This window comes from Octodon degus, unplaced genomic scaffold (genome assembly GCF_000260255.1).
Source record: "Octodon degus isolate 3935 unplaced genomic scaffold, OctDeg1.0 scaffold00052, whole genome shotgun sequence".
Classification (NCBI taxonomy): Eukaryota; Metazoa; Chordata; class Mammalia; order Rodentia; family Octodontidae; genus Octodon; species Octodon degus.
The window spans coordinates 8,516,799-8,531,953 of NW_004524628.1; the positions used below are offsets into that span (position 1 = coordinate 8,516,799).

A 15,155-nucleotide genomic window follows, 5' to 3' on the forward strand; every position below is an offset into this window, starting at 1 on the left:
ACACCCAGCACATACCCAGAATGCACCAGGAAAGGTATACACCCAGCACATACCCAGAATGCACCAGGAAAGGTGTACACCCAGCACATACCCAGAATGCACCAGGAAAGGTGTACGCCCAGCACATACCCAGAATGTACTCAGGAGCAGTACAACTGGGTCAAGTGAAACTTCACTTTTTAGTTTTTAAGTGATACTGATTTCCACAGTGGCTGGACTAGTTTACATTTCCACTCACTTTATAAGTGCCCCCTTTTGCCAACATATTTTTCTGGGACTTAATGTATTGTTTTATCCTTTGTGAAATTTTGTAGCACATATATGCGGTGCACAGTGTCACACTCATTGCACGGAGCTTGTGCCTGGACAGGACACATCTTAATTCCTTTCAGACCACCTCTGTCTCTCCCCCCTCCCTCCACCTTCTGGTCCTCTTCCCTTGTATAAAAGATCCATTTCACCATTTCCTGCTGTCTTTCCTTTATTTCTTTAATTTATTCACACTTCAAGTTTCTCATATAAGGGCAGCCACGCTGCATTTAAGCTGTGTCCCTCACTGACTTCCCTCACCCTGAAGGTATTGTTAATGACGGCCATTCTGACTAGGGCAGCTGAGGCCTCAAACTAGCTCTGCTTGGCCATTAGTCCTTTTCCTTTTTAGAAGTGTCTGTTCAGTTCATTTGTCTTCGCTTCTTTGGGTTGTTTTGAGTTGTCTAAGTTTTTTTTGTCCATCCCAGATACTAATCCTCTGTTAGAAGGGAAAGATTTTCCCCTTCTACAGGTTGTCCCTTCACCCTGGGAGGGAGGGAGGGATGGAAGGAGGGAGAGGAGGAAAGAGAGATGGGGAGGAAGGGAGGAAGGAAGGAAGGAAGGAAGGAAGGAAGGAAGGAAGGAAGGAAGGAAGGAAGGAGAGAAGCAAACACGTGAGCAAGCACATTCTCCTTGAGGACAGCTGTGGATTTGGTCTTACAGTGATGGGACCAGGGTCTCCGAGGTCCACGGAGCCATTGGTCTTCTTTTGTGTGATGGCTTTCTTATTTCACTTCCTTGCCATCTCTGAGGCACAAGGTGGGGTCATAGACAAATGAGGCAGTGTACATCCCTAACCTGTCATTGGGGAATATAAGCTCTCTCCTGCCAGCTCTTGATGCAAAAATGGCTAAGGAAGGCCTGTGATTGGCCCACAGCTTTGGAGAACTGTGACTGGATCAGAAGACCACTGTGGAGTCTGGGCTGACTAAAGTTACCAAGGAAGCCTCAGCCTTGTGCAGTGAGGGACTGAAGGTGGGAGTGAGGGGTGGAGTGAAGGGCATTCTGGGAAGGGTAAGCACCTCATGGAAGGCTCCAAGGTGAAGGGGTCTGGTGCACCAGAAATGGCTCTGGGTAGGAAGAAAGGCAGCTCCTGCCTTCTGTTGCAGGCAAAGATGAAACACAGTGACAGTATGCTTTTATGCTTTGGGGTCATGAGCAGAGTGTGGTCACACACTGGCAACATGTTCCTGGCCCTGTGTCCTCACAGCTCTGAGCTGCCTGTTGCCCCTGGTGCTGAGGGTTACCTGTGGGGAAGGAGGTGACAGTGTTCGGGAGTGACAGGGTCCACATGAGAGAGCAGATGGAGAACAGCAGTGAGAAACAGCCATGCTACAATCCCACGTGACCCTAGGTTCACCCTGGGAAGAGCCGGGTTTGGCTCTCCTCCTCCTCCTCCCTTCCCATCCAGCACCTCTGCTTTCCCCAGATGGTGATGGACTCAGGAATCGCCTGACCGCTGTTAGGCAGAATCCTAACCAGGTCACCAGAAGACATCTGAGTCTATGGAGGCTTGGATGGGCCCTGGGTGTTTGAATTTTCCCAGGGCTTTTCTGTAATGACCAGGTCCATAGGCCACACTGCTCTTGTGTCACATTAGGAGATGGCAGAGCTGCCTGAAAACAGCGACACAGGCTGAGGTCCCCGGCCTTGGGAGAAGCACTGTCTTAGTTACCTTGGTCTCATTCCTGAGACAAAATACCCAACACTCAAAATTAAGGAGGGAAAGGTTTATTTAGCGCACAGCGTGTGGCGCTTCAGTCCATACTCAGCTGGCTCCAAAACAGGGTGGCATGTGGCAGAGGGCAGCAGTTCAAGGTGGCTGAAGACAGCAAAAGCAACAGAAGCCAAGGGGAGAGAGCCAGCCTCTTTCCCTCCCTTGTATTGGAAGCAGCACCCCATGGTGCAGGGGGTGTAGCTTTCTGGACCCCTCCTTCCTCAGGCTGGGGATGTTTACAAAGTGAGGCCCCTGACCCCTGCTGAGTCACAAGCTGACCATGGACAATGTCCTGGAGCCACTGGGCAACTCCTCTACCCTCAATGCAGAACCACTCAGTCTTTGGACTTCTCGAGTGGACAAGTGGCCACCTCAGCTCCCCTCCAGCACCCACAGGAATTCTCTCTCTGGAAAGCATAATTCCATTGTCATGAACTCAACCCGGCCTTCCCGCGCTCTCAGTGTTCCCCAGCTAGAGTGGAGTCATGAGGCTGGGGTTGCCCTGGCGCCTCCTGCTTCGCTGCGTGCCCGCTGTTGAGCTGTGGTCCTCTGTGTGCTGTGAGCGGTCACATTGCTCTTGGTGCCGGACGCGGTAATGCCAATGCTGGCCCAAGTGACTTCAAAGTATTTATGAGGGAGAAAGAGGTGACATGGAGAATCCACGCAATGAGTGTGGTTATATGACTCTGCCAGTATTGAGTGATTTCAGCTGACCTATTTCATCTTGGGTATTTTAAGAACGCTTGTTCCAGCTCTCTGCTTGGGGCTTCCTTTGAAAAACAAATGTCAGTGGCATTTTCTCATGTGTCAAACTCACTTTCTCTTGGTCGTCAGATTTCCTGGAAGAGGCCATTCACTATATAGTCAGTCCATGCCTTGGAATAATTAACTTAGCTTACATGAGTGAGTGCTTTATTCCGAGAACTTGCAGTGGGCCCTGCGTCTCTGCACAGGCTGGCTGTCACTAACACCAGGGGAGCCTTTGACCAGTCACCTTCACTGCCTGCGGCAGAGCCGAAGATGCCCCATATGATTGTCCATATTTGGCGAAGTCTTGACAGAGACTGGGCTACCTGGGCTGTATTCGCCTGTACTTTTATCCCTGTTCTTTAAAGACTGTGTACAGCACAAGGGAGCACAAATTTTGCAACCTGCTCTTAGCGCAGCGCCCTCTAAGCTGTCCAGGTCCCACGGAGTCTCCTAATGTGGGAACAGAATTAGAGAATGGCCCACTCTTCACCAGCATTTTCATAGAAAAGTATCTGTTTTTATAAATTAAAATATTAGCCATGGGTTTTGTGCTGTGTACACACAGACCATGTATATGAGGCCTGATTAAAACGCATGATGAATGTTTAAGAAATTTAAAACTGTCACCGTGAAAGACACCTTGCCCCTCACTTTGAGCACACTCAGTCCCACCCTTCTTGCCCCTCTGTGGAGCAGTCCTGGAAGGTTTTCCATGAGTCTTTTGTGGGTGCCTCCATGTCTTAATTCATCACAGCATTTATGATCATTTTTCTCAAATAAAAATGCTTTATTCATCCTCATCCACCTCACTCACCTGATCAGGCACTGCGTAACTTCGGGCTTTTCGCCAGCATCACAATATGGCTGTGAAAGCTAAACATTCTGAGTCAGCTCAGGGCCTCCCAGCAGCCAGGACAGAACAATGGAAGATGCTCAGGAAAGAGGACCCCAGAACCTGTTCAGAAGGTGGCAAGAAGGGTGAGCTTGCAGATGTGTGTGCAGAGAGGGTAAGTAATCTGAAGGCGATTCATGGTAACGTGTCTTCTGCTGCAATATTTTAAAAACTTGAAGCCTTTACCATGCTTTCTCACTACACACGTTTACCTTGTTTATACATGCCACATGAACAGTCTTCACTGGCAGAACTCAGCCTTCCCCATCTGCCTTCCGTAGTGATGTCCACTCCCTTCGCTTCTGGAAACCTTGGCCACGCCGATGAAGACCCCTGGGTCTTGGTTATCATAGAGACGGCCAGTGACGATGCATCTTGGAACATGACAGCACCACAGGCAATGACCCGTGCTGAGCAGACAGGGCTGTGGCTCCTGGCTCTCCAGGCCCACGTGTGGCTAGGAGGAGCACGAGGACCCGTGGTGGGCCGCAGCAACACAAGCTTCAGCGCAGTCACGGGGAACTAGAGGAAAGGGCGCCTGTGGAATCTCCTGTTCAGAAAATCCCCACCTGACAGGCCTTCTACATGGCAGGCAGCCCTCCCCACAGGCTGGGGGAGGGGGCGCTATTAGCTGGCCTCATTTTTGCCTGTGCTGTATCTTGAGGGACATAGAGATAAGAAAACCACAATTGCGGGTGAATGCAAAACCCGCTAATTACAGTGATTTTACTTCACCATCTCTAAATTGGGGATAATCACTGCTCAGTTATGCAAAAGCAAGGCAAGATAATAACAAAGAGGACTGTGGCCTTGAGCTCTGTGAGCGCTGGCCTCCCGGTGGTCCTATAGTAGGGAAGCCAGCACCTGTCAAAACATGAGCGTTTGGGGGTGGTCTGAGGGCCAGGTGCTGCAGCGGGCTTTGGAAATAAAATGAAGAACATCAGGCAACAAATGACCTCGTCCTCCTGGCTGGCCCCCTCTAGTCCTACCCTCTGTATGTCCTTCAGCTTTCTGTTTCTAAAATACTGTTTCTGTCTGCCACCATCCCTCTTAACAAGCCATGCGCCTGCTGATTGAAATGTGTAAGCGATGAGCCAGACGCTGCCCTAAGTGTGGAAGACTCTTCCTTTTCCTAACACAATTTCCAGCAGAGTCTTGGTGGAGGCATAGGTAGAGAGCTTAGAGATAACTATACACTCAAGGGGAGACAGGAATTGTACAGCCAAGCATGTAGTGTCCTTTTTTTTTTTTTTTTTTTTTTTTCTCTAGCCTGTAGATTACAATGGGAGCTTCTCAGCACTGGGTGTAACAGCGCCACCTCCCACCTTAGTCTCTTCGTCTTCTCTTAGCATCGCATTTTTGCCTTCCACTTCCCAGCTGGCAGAGCCAGCCTGCAGCTCCCTGCGTGCACCAACCCCTCTGCTCCAGGCCTCCGCCCCTGCCTGCCGCTCTTCCTTGGGCTGCAGTCAGGCTTCCGTACCTGTGAGTCCACATCCACAGCTCCAATCACCTGCAGGTCTAAAATGTTCTAAAAGAAACTGCCTGTTCTGAACATGCACAGACTTTTAAAGTTCCTATCATTACTTCCTAATCAATATGGTGTAACAACTCTTTACATATAACTGAGTGTACTGGGTACTGTCTCTTGGAGATGGTTTCAAATACATGGGACGTTGAGTAGGTACCATGTAAGTGCTGTGCCACTTCATGCCAGGGACTTCAGCACCCTCAGACGTAGGTACATACTGGGGTTCTAGAATCAGGCCCCTGGGAATCTGAGGGGCGACCATATTTCCTGCTTCTGTTTCCTGCCTGGAGAGCTCACACCAAGGAAGTGTGTGTGTGTGTGTGTGTGTGTGTGCGCGCGTGCGTCTGTGGGTATGTCTCCTCTCTTCTACTAGAAGTACCAGATTACTTCTGTGCACATTGAAAGCAACCGTCCCATCACCCTGTCTACATGCCATGTGTGGCAGTGCTGTCCCCATGGTTTCTCCCCTTAGGGTGCAAACTGCTCAAGATTAGAATCCGTATCTTTCTTGGTATCACCTTCCTAGACTCTAGCTTGGAATTTGGTCCAGAGTAGATGTTCAGAAAAAGATTGTTGACATTAAATTGCTTACACAATCATCTACACTAACATGGAGATTAGGAAAGAGAGACACAGGTGGAGAAAGGGTGATTCAATGGTGGCGAGGGGTGGGAGGGAAAAGGGAGGGAATGTGGGGAACACAGAGGACAACAGTTTTATTCTGAAGGATGCTACAGAATTTTCTGAAATAGACAAAGTCTGTGTGGGCCATTATCCTGGCGTGGTCATCCATGTGGATGCCACAGAGTGAGGAGGAGAAGCCATGCTCATGTGAAGAGAATGAAAAGGCTTCCCCTCGTGTCTACAGCCTGGGGTGCTCCTGTGGGCTGCTCTGGCCCAAAGCCATGCCCCGGACACTGCACTGGCCACAACCTCCACATGCACTGATGCTCAGGAGAGTTGGGCCTGGCCCACGCCATGTACCAGCTCTGTCAGTGTCTTGCGATTCTTCTGGACAGGAAGGAGGATAACATTTAACACTGCTCCTGCAGACTCCTGGCTCCTGCAGGTGATGTCCCAGAGGGGGCGAGGAGATTTTCACTTCCTTTGCTCCTGAGCAGGTGTTGACTGCACCCTCCCAGTGCAGAGAGCCTAACCTGCTCATCTGTCACCTTTTATCCCTATGTTGTTGGTGGAAGTGAAGGGATTTGACTTTCGGTCCAAGAATACAAAAACAGCAGTTTCTCTGCAGTAGACTCCACCAGCTCCTTGCTTGGGAATCGGGTTCATGTGACAGAGTAGAGCAGAAACTGCTGGACACTGTCCCTAGCTTCTCACATGCGTCAGGCAGCTGTGTGCATAGATTGCGTGCACACATGCTACCTGTGCAGAGCAGGCCTGGCTGGTCCTCCCCAGTGGGCAGGGCTGGCAGGAAGCTGCTTTTGGCCTCAGTAGAGCATCTGGCATTCGGCTACCAGTGGAAAGAATGGAAAACGACCTTGTGGACACCCATGTGAAGTCCTCCATCTCTGTCCCCACTCCAAGCCTGCATTTCCTGTCACTTCTGCATAGAGATCCCTGTGCACCTGCTCACAGAGTGAACTGAAGGTCACCTTCTCACCCGATTGGTTTACATTTTTCCCTGTGAATGATGTGAATGTGGTTTCAGGGAGTGATATTTGGCCCATTCACAAAGACACTATTTTCCAGCCCTGTAAAAAATCATTTCTCAAATTATGAACAAACAAAAATCTACATCAAAAAGCAAAAAGGGAGGTAGGGCTCATATGGGGAACCAAAATGCTTTAACTCTGCAGCCAACATGGTTTTATATTTGAAAGCAAAATGACTGGAAAAACCTGAGTGACAGGTACTTTTGTTTATCCTTGATATTTGTCATAAGCTTAAGTACTTCATAATAAACCTGGCGTGGAGCATCTTTTGCATAGAATTAGAGAATTTCAACAAGCGGCATGGCCATTGTAAGTTATATTTGTTACAAATATTGTTTCCAGCATTTAAAGAAAGTTCACTGGTTAGTCTTGAGGTATGTCTTTCCTTTACAAAACATGTTACCATTCAGATTATTTTTTAAAAAAAATTTTATTTCTCACAGGTCCTCACTATGCAGTTCAGACTCATAGTAGTCCTCCTGTCTCAGTCTCCCCAGCACTGGGGTACAAGCATGCAGCACCACGCACAGTTTTGGGGTCAAAACAGCCTGCCTAGGAATTGAACCTGGGTCCTTGAGCTTGCTAGGCAGGCACTTAGATCACTCAGCTATCTTTCCAGCCCTACCATTCAGATTCTTAATCAGTTTAATCCATTTTTGGCCTCATGCCTTTGCACCGGAAAAAAATCTGACTTTCCAAAAGTTGAGTTACATTAAAATTAAGCCAAAATGAAAGATAAAGATTTTCTGAAATGTAGTGAATCAGTGTCCCCTAAAGATGTCTACATGCTGAGAATTCACTATTCTTTTATTTGAGGAGGAAAAGGAACTTTGCAAAGGAGGCTTGATAAGCATCTTGAGGTGGAGAGCAGAGGCTCCACCCAGGCAGGCACAGTGAAGCTGAGAGACTCCTGGGAAGAGGGAGGAAGGTGGGCCGGAAGTGTGGAGGTGTGATGTGGGGTGGGGTGGACCTGGCTTGGAGTGCAGCGCTGCCTGGATCAGCTGTGCCTCTGAGTAACTGAGCCAGCGACTGCCCTTGTCTTCTTCTTTATAAAAGTGGGCATGGTGATGCAGGAACTTACCTCACACCTCTCTCAGGAGGCTGAAGTGACATGGCCTATGCCTCGTGCTGTCACGGCACCTCACAGAGAAGGTGCTGTTGTGTGGATTGGTGTCTGATGAGCCATCAACCAGCTGAAGGTGGTGTCTGTGGCTCCTGTGTTTGTGGCACATTCAATAATATGCCATGGGTCAGGGAAACCACATCAATTCTGTGGGCTTCATTCACACAAATCTAAAAGAAAGATCTGTGTCCCAGAGGGAGCCTGTGGCCCAGGCATGGCCCTCGCTGGGTGGGGAGTCTCTGAGTGTGAGGTACAGAAATAAGTGCATGTGTTTTCCATGAGGCCAGCTCTGCTGCCCGCAATGAAAGGCACTTGTGGTGATGTGTGACCTGCTAGGTCTTAGCGCAGGGGACTCAAGGTCTGCACCTTTGTACCTGATTGTGTGCTCCCAGGAGGAGGATTTGCTAGTGACAGCAGGCATTGCAGGGGGAGGGGTCTGCAAGGTGGGGCTCAGCCAGGACAGCACGCAAGGTCCTCGAGGTTCTGAGTTGTGGCTCCTCATCTTGGAGAGGAAGGCGGGGCAGCTCGCATTCACTCCAGCCTCGATCTCTTCTGCAGCACCTCTGCTCGAAACATGCTGCAGGTACTTTACGGTAACCAGGCCTCTTCAGCTGGCTCCCAGGGCGTTTGCCTCTGGGGTCGGATCAGGCTGGTCAGATACTAGGGACAGACAGAAGCCCATGTGTGTGGCAAGGCAAGAGGGCAGCAAAGAGCCAGGTCACATTTGGAGAACTGCATACCACCAAGGCCTATGGCCCTGCCAGGACAGGGTGGGGCCTCGGCGACAGGAAGTCATCTGTCCACAAGGAAGTGTATGTCCACCTTAGGCCCCAGACTTGGCATTGCTCCAGGTTGCATGGGTTTCATACTAAAACAGATGACGTGAACACAGAGCCTAGGACTTGTGGCCTCATCCTTTGAGAATAAATACAGAGGGAAGCAAGCAGAACAGTTTCTCTCCTTTAGGAATGCTCAGCGCTTACAAGTGCAGCTTGAATTTTACAGATGTAGATAGATAAACAGGAATGAACAGCACTGAGGCATTGGGATTAAAACATAAAACAGCAAATGAGTAGATAAGATGTTGGAAGACCTCAAGACCTAAAGAGAAGGAGCCCATAGTCACGTGAAGGACATGGGAGAGGGGAGGGGAGCAGCCCCAGGTGGCCCCTGTTCCAAACTTACGGTTTTATGCTATTGTCTAAGAATTTTAGATAATGAGATATATGTAGAAGGTGCTAGTTCCATAGGAAGATAAAGGCCTCAAATTTCTCTTTGGAGCTGTGTAACTGGAGGTGCTGGGTGGGAGTGCCGATGCCAGAAGACCTACTGGTGTGTGGGCCGAGGGCACGGAGGGTTGATGCAGCCCTCAGAGAGCAGGGACCCCAAGGTCTGCATGGAAGTCACACCACATGCAAAGGCCGGCTAGCAATGCATGGCCCGGGGCTGACAGTGAGGCTCTCACTCGCCTCGGAGCCGGGTGCTGCGTTCCGGGTAGGGTCCTCGTATCTCCATGGAAGCGCTGTCTTCCCTCCAGGATCACCGCATGCGCAATGACCATGAACAAGTACGTGGAAGAAAACGTGTCCCAGAAGTCCTACACCACCATCAAGTACTTCATGAAGATGCTGAGCAGCGTCAGCGAGACGCTCATCTTCATCTTCATGGGCGTGTCCACCATTGGGAAGAACCACGAGTGGAACTGGGCTTTCGTCTGCTTCACCCTTGCCTTCTGCCTCATTTGGCGCGCACTGGGTGAGTGGGCCGCACGCACGCGTCACTTCCGGTCTCACCATGCATCACTTCCGGCCGCTTAAACGCGTCACTTCCGGCCGCTCAAATTAAAGGAGGGGCTTCGTTTCTATGTGTCTTGTGCCAGCGGCTGCTGCTTTGTCTTTATTCCTGCTTCCTCCTCATATCCTTTTTTCTCTTCCTTGCCTTACAACTTTGCTCTGTCACCTTCCTCTTCCCTTCCCTCCCCCTTCCTGCTCTCATCTTGTCTCCTTTCGCGTCTGCTTCCTGTTCTTTCCCTCCTCGTTCTTTATAGGCTTCTTCCTCTTCCTTCTTCCTCTGGGCTGCTTTTCCACATTGCACTCGCCTCCTTCCTCTTCCTTCTTTCTCCTCCTCTTTCCTCCTCTTTCTCCGTTTCTCGCCTCTTGCTCTCTCCCTCATCTCTTTTCCCTCCTCTTCTCCCGCTTCCTCCCCCCCCCATCTCCCCGAGTCCCCACATCCTCTTCCTTCCCTTCCCCCGGCTGCAAGCCCGGTCCGTCCCCCTGGCTTCACCTGTCACCCAGGCTCGGGGCGTCCTTACCAACCCGGTGCCACCGCGGGCGCACAGAAGGCGGCGGAGCCCTTGCGCGGCCTGCCTGGCCTCACAGTCTGTGTCCTTCGGGTCTGTTTCTGCCCAGGTGTCTTTGTCCTGACCCAGGTCATCAATTGGTTCCGAACCATCCCACTGACCTTCAAGGACCAGTTCATCATCGCCTACGGCGGCCTGCGAGGGGCCATCTGCTTCGCGCTGGTGTTCCTGCTCCCTGCCGCTGTGTTCCCGCGGAAGAAGCTGTTCATCACGGCCGCCATCGTGGTCATATTTTTCACCGTCTTCATCCTGGTGAGTCATGTCGTTTCTTTCTGAAGGACTTTCCTTGAATCAAGGGACAGCGAGCTCTTTCCATCTAATGTATGGATTCTGCAGACAGCATATGAGGTGACAAAGGTGTGTTGGGGGCTCAGGAGCCTTATGCGGGAAACATGATATTTCCTGTCTGGGTTCAGGTCGCTAGCTTATCCAGGGCTCTGCGACAGCCCAGTGTGGTCACCTGGCCTCTGCAGGGTTGATGTGGTGGGCGGGCCGCGGAGCGAGCTCAGCCTAGTCCTGGCGACTCCCGGCCGCGCTCGCCTTGCCTGCCTGTGCGTCGTTGTGCGACACGGCAGACAGGCTCGGCGTGGGCTACCTGTGCTCTGCAGTCGGGTGGCTACCCTGGGCCCTGAGCTGACTGCCCAAGCCAGCAGGCTGGGTGAACTGCGGCTAACTACTGGGGTGCAATAGATGCCTGTTGAGACCACAGGTGAAGTAAATCGGACACCCAAGCTTAAGCATCACACAGTTTCTCCTACATAAGAAGCCCAAAGTATAAAAAAATGAAAGAGCAAAATAGCAGACAGAAATTAGGGAAATGGATCTTTTGCAGATGGGAAGGGAGCAAGAGGTAGAGAGAAGGAGAGGGAAGGGACAGGAACATGAAGCAAAAGAGTGAAGGAGGGTTGCACAGGTGCACCGACCCCACGAGAGGAAATCATCCTGCACTGCAACAGTGAACTCATAAAAGGAAAGCCCTGGGAGCCGGCCAGGTAGTTCAGTGGATTAAGTGCCTGCTTAGGCAGATGCAGCTACAAGAGTTTGATCCCCACTGTGCTGTGCCTTCCCCACCCCTGGGGTATGCTGAGATGGCGATTGAGACTGGGTGTGGTGGCCTACACCTGTAATTCCAGTGCTTGGAAGGCTGAACACAGGGGGATCACTGAGTCTGATGTGTGTAGTGAGGCCATGTAGAGCCTGTACAAATTACATTAAAAAAGAAAACAAAACTCTGGAAAACAGGTGAATTTAAAAAAATAGTAATAGTAGTGATAACATTGGAGTGCAACAAGTGCTGACTGAAGTTCTGGACCCTCCTCACTCTCCAGCAGTCTACCCAGCACCTGCTCGTGTGGTTGGTGTTTGCGGTGGACCCTACAGGGCTGCACAGATCTAGAATCCCAGCAGGACTAAGGCAGGAGGACCCTGTGCCCAGACCCGAGTCTGGCGGGGGTGGGTAGAGGGAGGAGACAGGCTCGTGGCAGGAGTCCAGTGGGTGAGGGCTTAGGGGAGCGTGTTGAAGGCGAGGGACGCAGTGTGCAGGGGAACCGTGGGGACAGCCAAGGAAACACCAAGCCTGGGCTAGTGCACCCCCAACCTGGCCTTTGTGGATGGGAGCAGGGGAGCTTGGGAGGGGAGCAGAAGCTTCTGGAAGTTCTGCTAGGGAACCCCACCTGACAGAGCTGCAGGGCACCACGAGCTGAGAACCAGGGCGCAGGGCTGGGTGGGGAGCCTGGAGCTGGATTGCGAAGGACCTGCAGGCTGATAGCCCAGGCTTTGCTGTGCCCGTGCAAAGCTTCTTGCTGACCATGGGTGTAGTGGGGGGGGGGCGTCCTCTGCACAAAGATGCCCCCAGCCCTGTGCCAAGAGGCAAGGGCAGAGCAGGGTCTGGGGGAAGGTTTCTGTTGTCACCAGGCTGCCCTGTGATAGTGGGAAAGAGGTGTAGACGAGTGAGACCCCAGGATTCAACCCGAAGGTGGGGCCGCAGATTCCCTGGTGGTCAGGAGGGAAAGGGGTGCAATGTGCCTGGGGTTTGTCCTGCAGGCCCTGAAGGGGAGTGTACATGGAAGGGACAGGCAGGAAGTGGGCAGCTGGGCCACTGGCAGCACCTGGGTACGAGGACCTTGGGAAGGAGTCACCCACTTTGCTGTTCACGCCTTGTTGGAGCAGGTTGGGAAGTAGTTTGATTTGCATTAAGCATACTCATGCTCCTGCAACTGGGCCGTGCCTGGCAGGGTGGAGTATCCCCTCTGCCCTCCTCCTGGGTCTCTGCCTGCCCTGGCAACCCACTGCAGCCAGGGGCTGCATCCTCCAGAGGTGACTGTGTCAGGCAGGCCTCTCCACAGGGCATCTCCCAATGCCTAGCCTGGAAAACCTGGCCTCCTGCTCCAAATACCACAGGTGCACAAAGTGACTTCAGAGAATGAGGTCGTACAGCCCAGGATGCAGAACATGGGCTCAGATGGTTTATTCTGTTCATCAGATGTAAAATTCTATCTCTGTGGTCACAGGAGGCATTGTATGGGGAAAATAGCCAGTACTGCAGAAATGTGTAGCATTATTTATGGAAGGTGTGTAGAGCTAATTAATGCAGAGCTTCACTGTTACATGTGCCATTTTGGCTGTTTGAGATTGAGACTCAGCCTGGAACTGTAAGGAAGATACTGATCACCCGTGGTAAGCTTCTGTAGCCCTCCCTCCTTGAAGGAGCGCTGTGTGTATTGGCACACATCCTTAGCCTGTTCTGTGACGACCTCACAGTGGAGTGGCCTGCGCTGACCTCATCGCTGACTTGTAGCAAGTGGCCTGCCAGCCCCCGTGGGGCGCCACTCTTGGGGGAGCACCAGTCAGGCTGTGTTCGTAGCAGCTTGGCCTAGACCTTCACATCCTGCACACTCAGACCTTTATTCATGATGCTCAAAGCAAATAACAGAGTTCCTGGTGTCCGGGACAGAAAGTACCGGTGCACAGGTTGTGTTAACCAAGGCCTTTCTGTGGAGGTGATGGTTAACCTGAGGTGAGAAGGCCATGGAGTCAGCCGGGATGTGGGCAGGGAGCATTCCAGAAAGGAGGGGCTGACTCATCCCTAGGGGTGGAGCTCACGGAACACAAGTTAAGGTGCTAGGGGCCAGGAAAAGAGTAGGGGTAAAAGGATTCAGGAAGCGGGGGACAGAGCTTGGAGCCCAGGCAGAGTGTGGCTGTGTTTCGTGGTGCAGGGAGCCGGCCTGCTCTAAGCCACTGCCCTTCGCTGCATCAGTGATGAAGGAGCTCAGTGGAGGAAGCCTGCAGGGAAATGGTCCTGGGCGGCACACTTGGTGAGAATAGCCCGCTGCAGACGCATGTGCAGGAGCGCCTTCTGGGCAGGAGGTACGCGCACTTTGCCAGGTGACAGCTTGCGTGCTGACTTGTTATTCAGCTTTATTTATTGTTTTTTAATAATTTTATTGAGAAACAAATAGCCATGAGACAGTTTCCAAACCAAGTACTAGCACAGTTTGAATAATTAATACACTGCATATTGTTGTCTTAGTGGTTATTCATTGTACAAGATACAGACATGATATCCTGTCTCAAACACTATTAGAACAAATCTCTCTATTCATTGAATTAAGAGAATGGAGCTGTATCTCTATCCTAACTATTTTAAGTATGCAGATACAAAATGATCCTTCATTTGTATCCCCCTTTTTTGGTTAGTTTTGTCAGAGAAGGACATTCCATTGTCATTTAAATATTGTAGGTGCGTGAATTGAGCAAAATATTCCAATATAGTCCAGTAGTCCATAATAGTAGTGGGTTACCCATAGGACTGGCAATGTCAGAAGTTGTTGACTTGAGCCTTTTACAACTCAGCATATTAATATGGCTTTACTTTTTATACTTCGTTTTTATACTTTTCTGCTGGATAGTTAAGACAAGATAAAGCAAGACCTATATAACAAGAAATGTAAGTTTTGTATCTGATAAGGTCAGTCAGATCCCTTCAGGATTTATCCTGCAACCCTGTACCACAGTTTGTAGATCTTTTGTCAGTGTCAGCCGTGTGCCCATTAGCTCAGTAGTTTAGTTATTCAGCTTTAAAATACATTCCCACCCCTTGTTTCAGTATTTCCTGGAGGGCGAGCTCTTCCTGCCGGGTCTGCCCAGTCAGTCCTGTCTTCACAGACAGAATTTCAGGTGTGGCGCACGAGTGGCTATCAGGGCCGGCCCTGAGGATGCGGACGCTGCCTGCGTCGCGTTGCTGGTTTGGCCGCGTGGCATCATGCCGCCAGAATGACACTCAGGGAATGCTGAAGAAGTGAACGGTTCTGAGTCCTTGGCCAGTGTGCTCCCGGTCCTTGTGGTACCATTGGTGATACTATTTATACAAAATATAAGTAAGTTTTAAGTGAAATAGTATTTTAAAATTACACTCACAAGTAGGAGCATGGGGACAAAGCCAAGGCACACTTTAGAATGAGGCCAGTGTGGTCTGCGTTCCAGCCTGCTCCTTATAGCCTCCATAGGCCTCTATTTATTTAGCTGGGAATTGTTTTAATTTTTTTTTTAAAGAGAATAAAAAAAATACAGAATTTCATTAAAAAATGATAGGAATTCAACAATGGTTTTGTATTGCATATTGTCCTCAAATTAGTCATTCGGCTCCCCAGAGGTGAGTGTGCAGAATTGGTCCTACTTAGTGGGAAATGTCATGGTGCTCACCCATCACTCTCTGCTGGTGCCGGAGTGTGCGTCACCCGCCAAGGAGGATGCTTGGCGCGGGTTTCTCCCCTCTCTCCCTCCCTCCTCCCTCCCCCCTCCTCTC

The 15,155-nt window shown here is 50.8% G+C and overlaps 1 protein-coding gene across 1 annotated transcript in view; it reads left to right on the plus strand.

The window, feature by feature from the left end:
• Positions 1-15,155, plus strand: part of Slc9a2 (solute carrier family 9 member A2) — a 90,001-nt gene that overhangs the window by 53,161 nt on the left and 21,685 nt on the right. The window contains exons 4-5 of the mRNA XM_023717351.1: positions 9,530-9,747; positions 10,401-10,603. Of these exons, the coding sequence (XP_023573119.1) occupies positions 9,530-9,747; positions 10,401-10,603 (421 nt within the window). The remainder of the gene's footprint in view (positions 1-9,529; positions 9,748-10,400; positions 10,604-15,155) is intronic.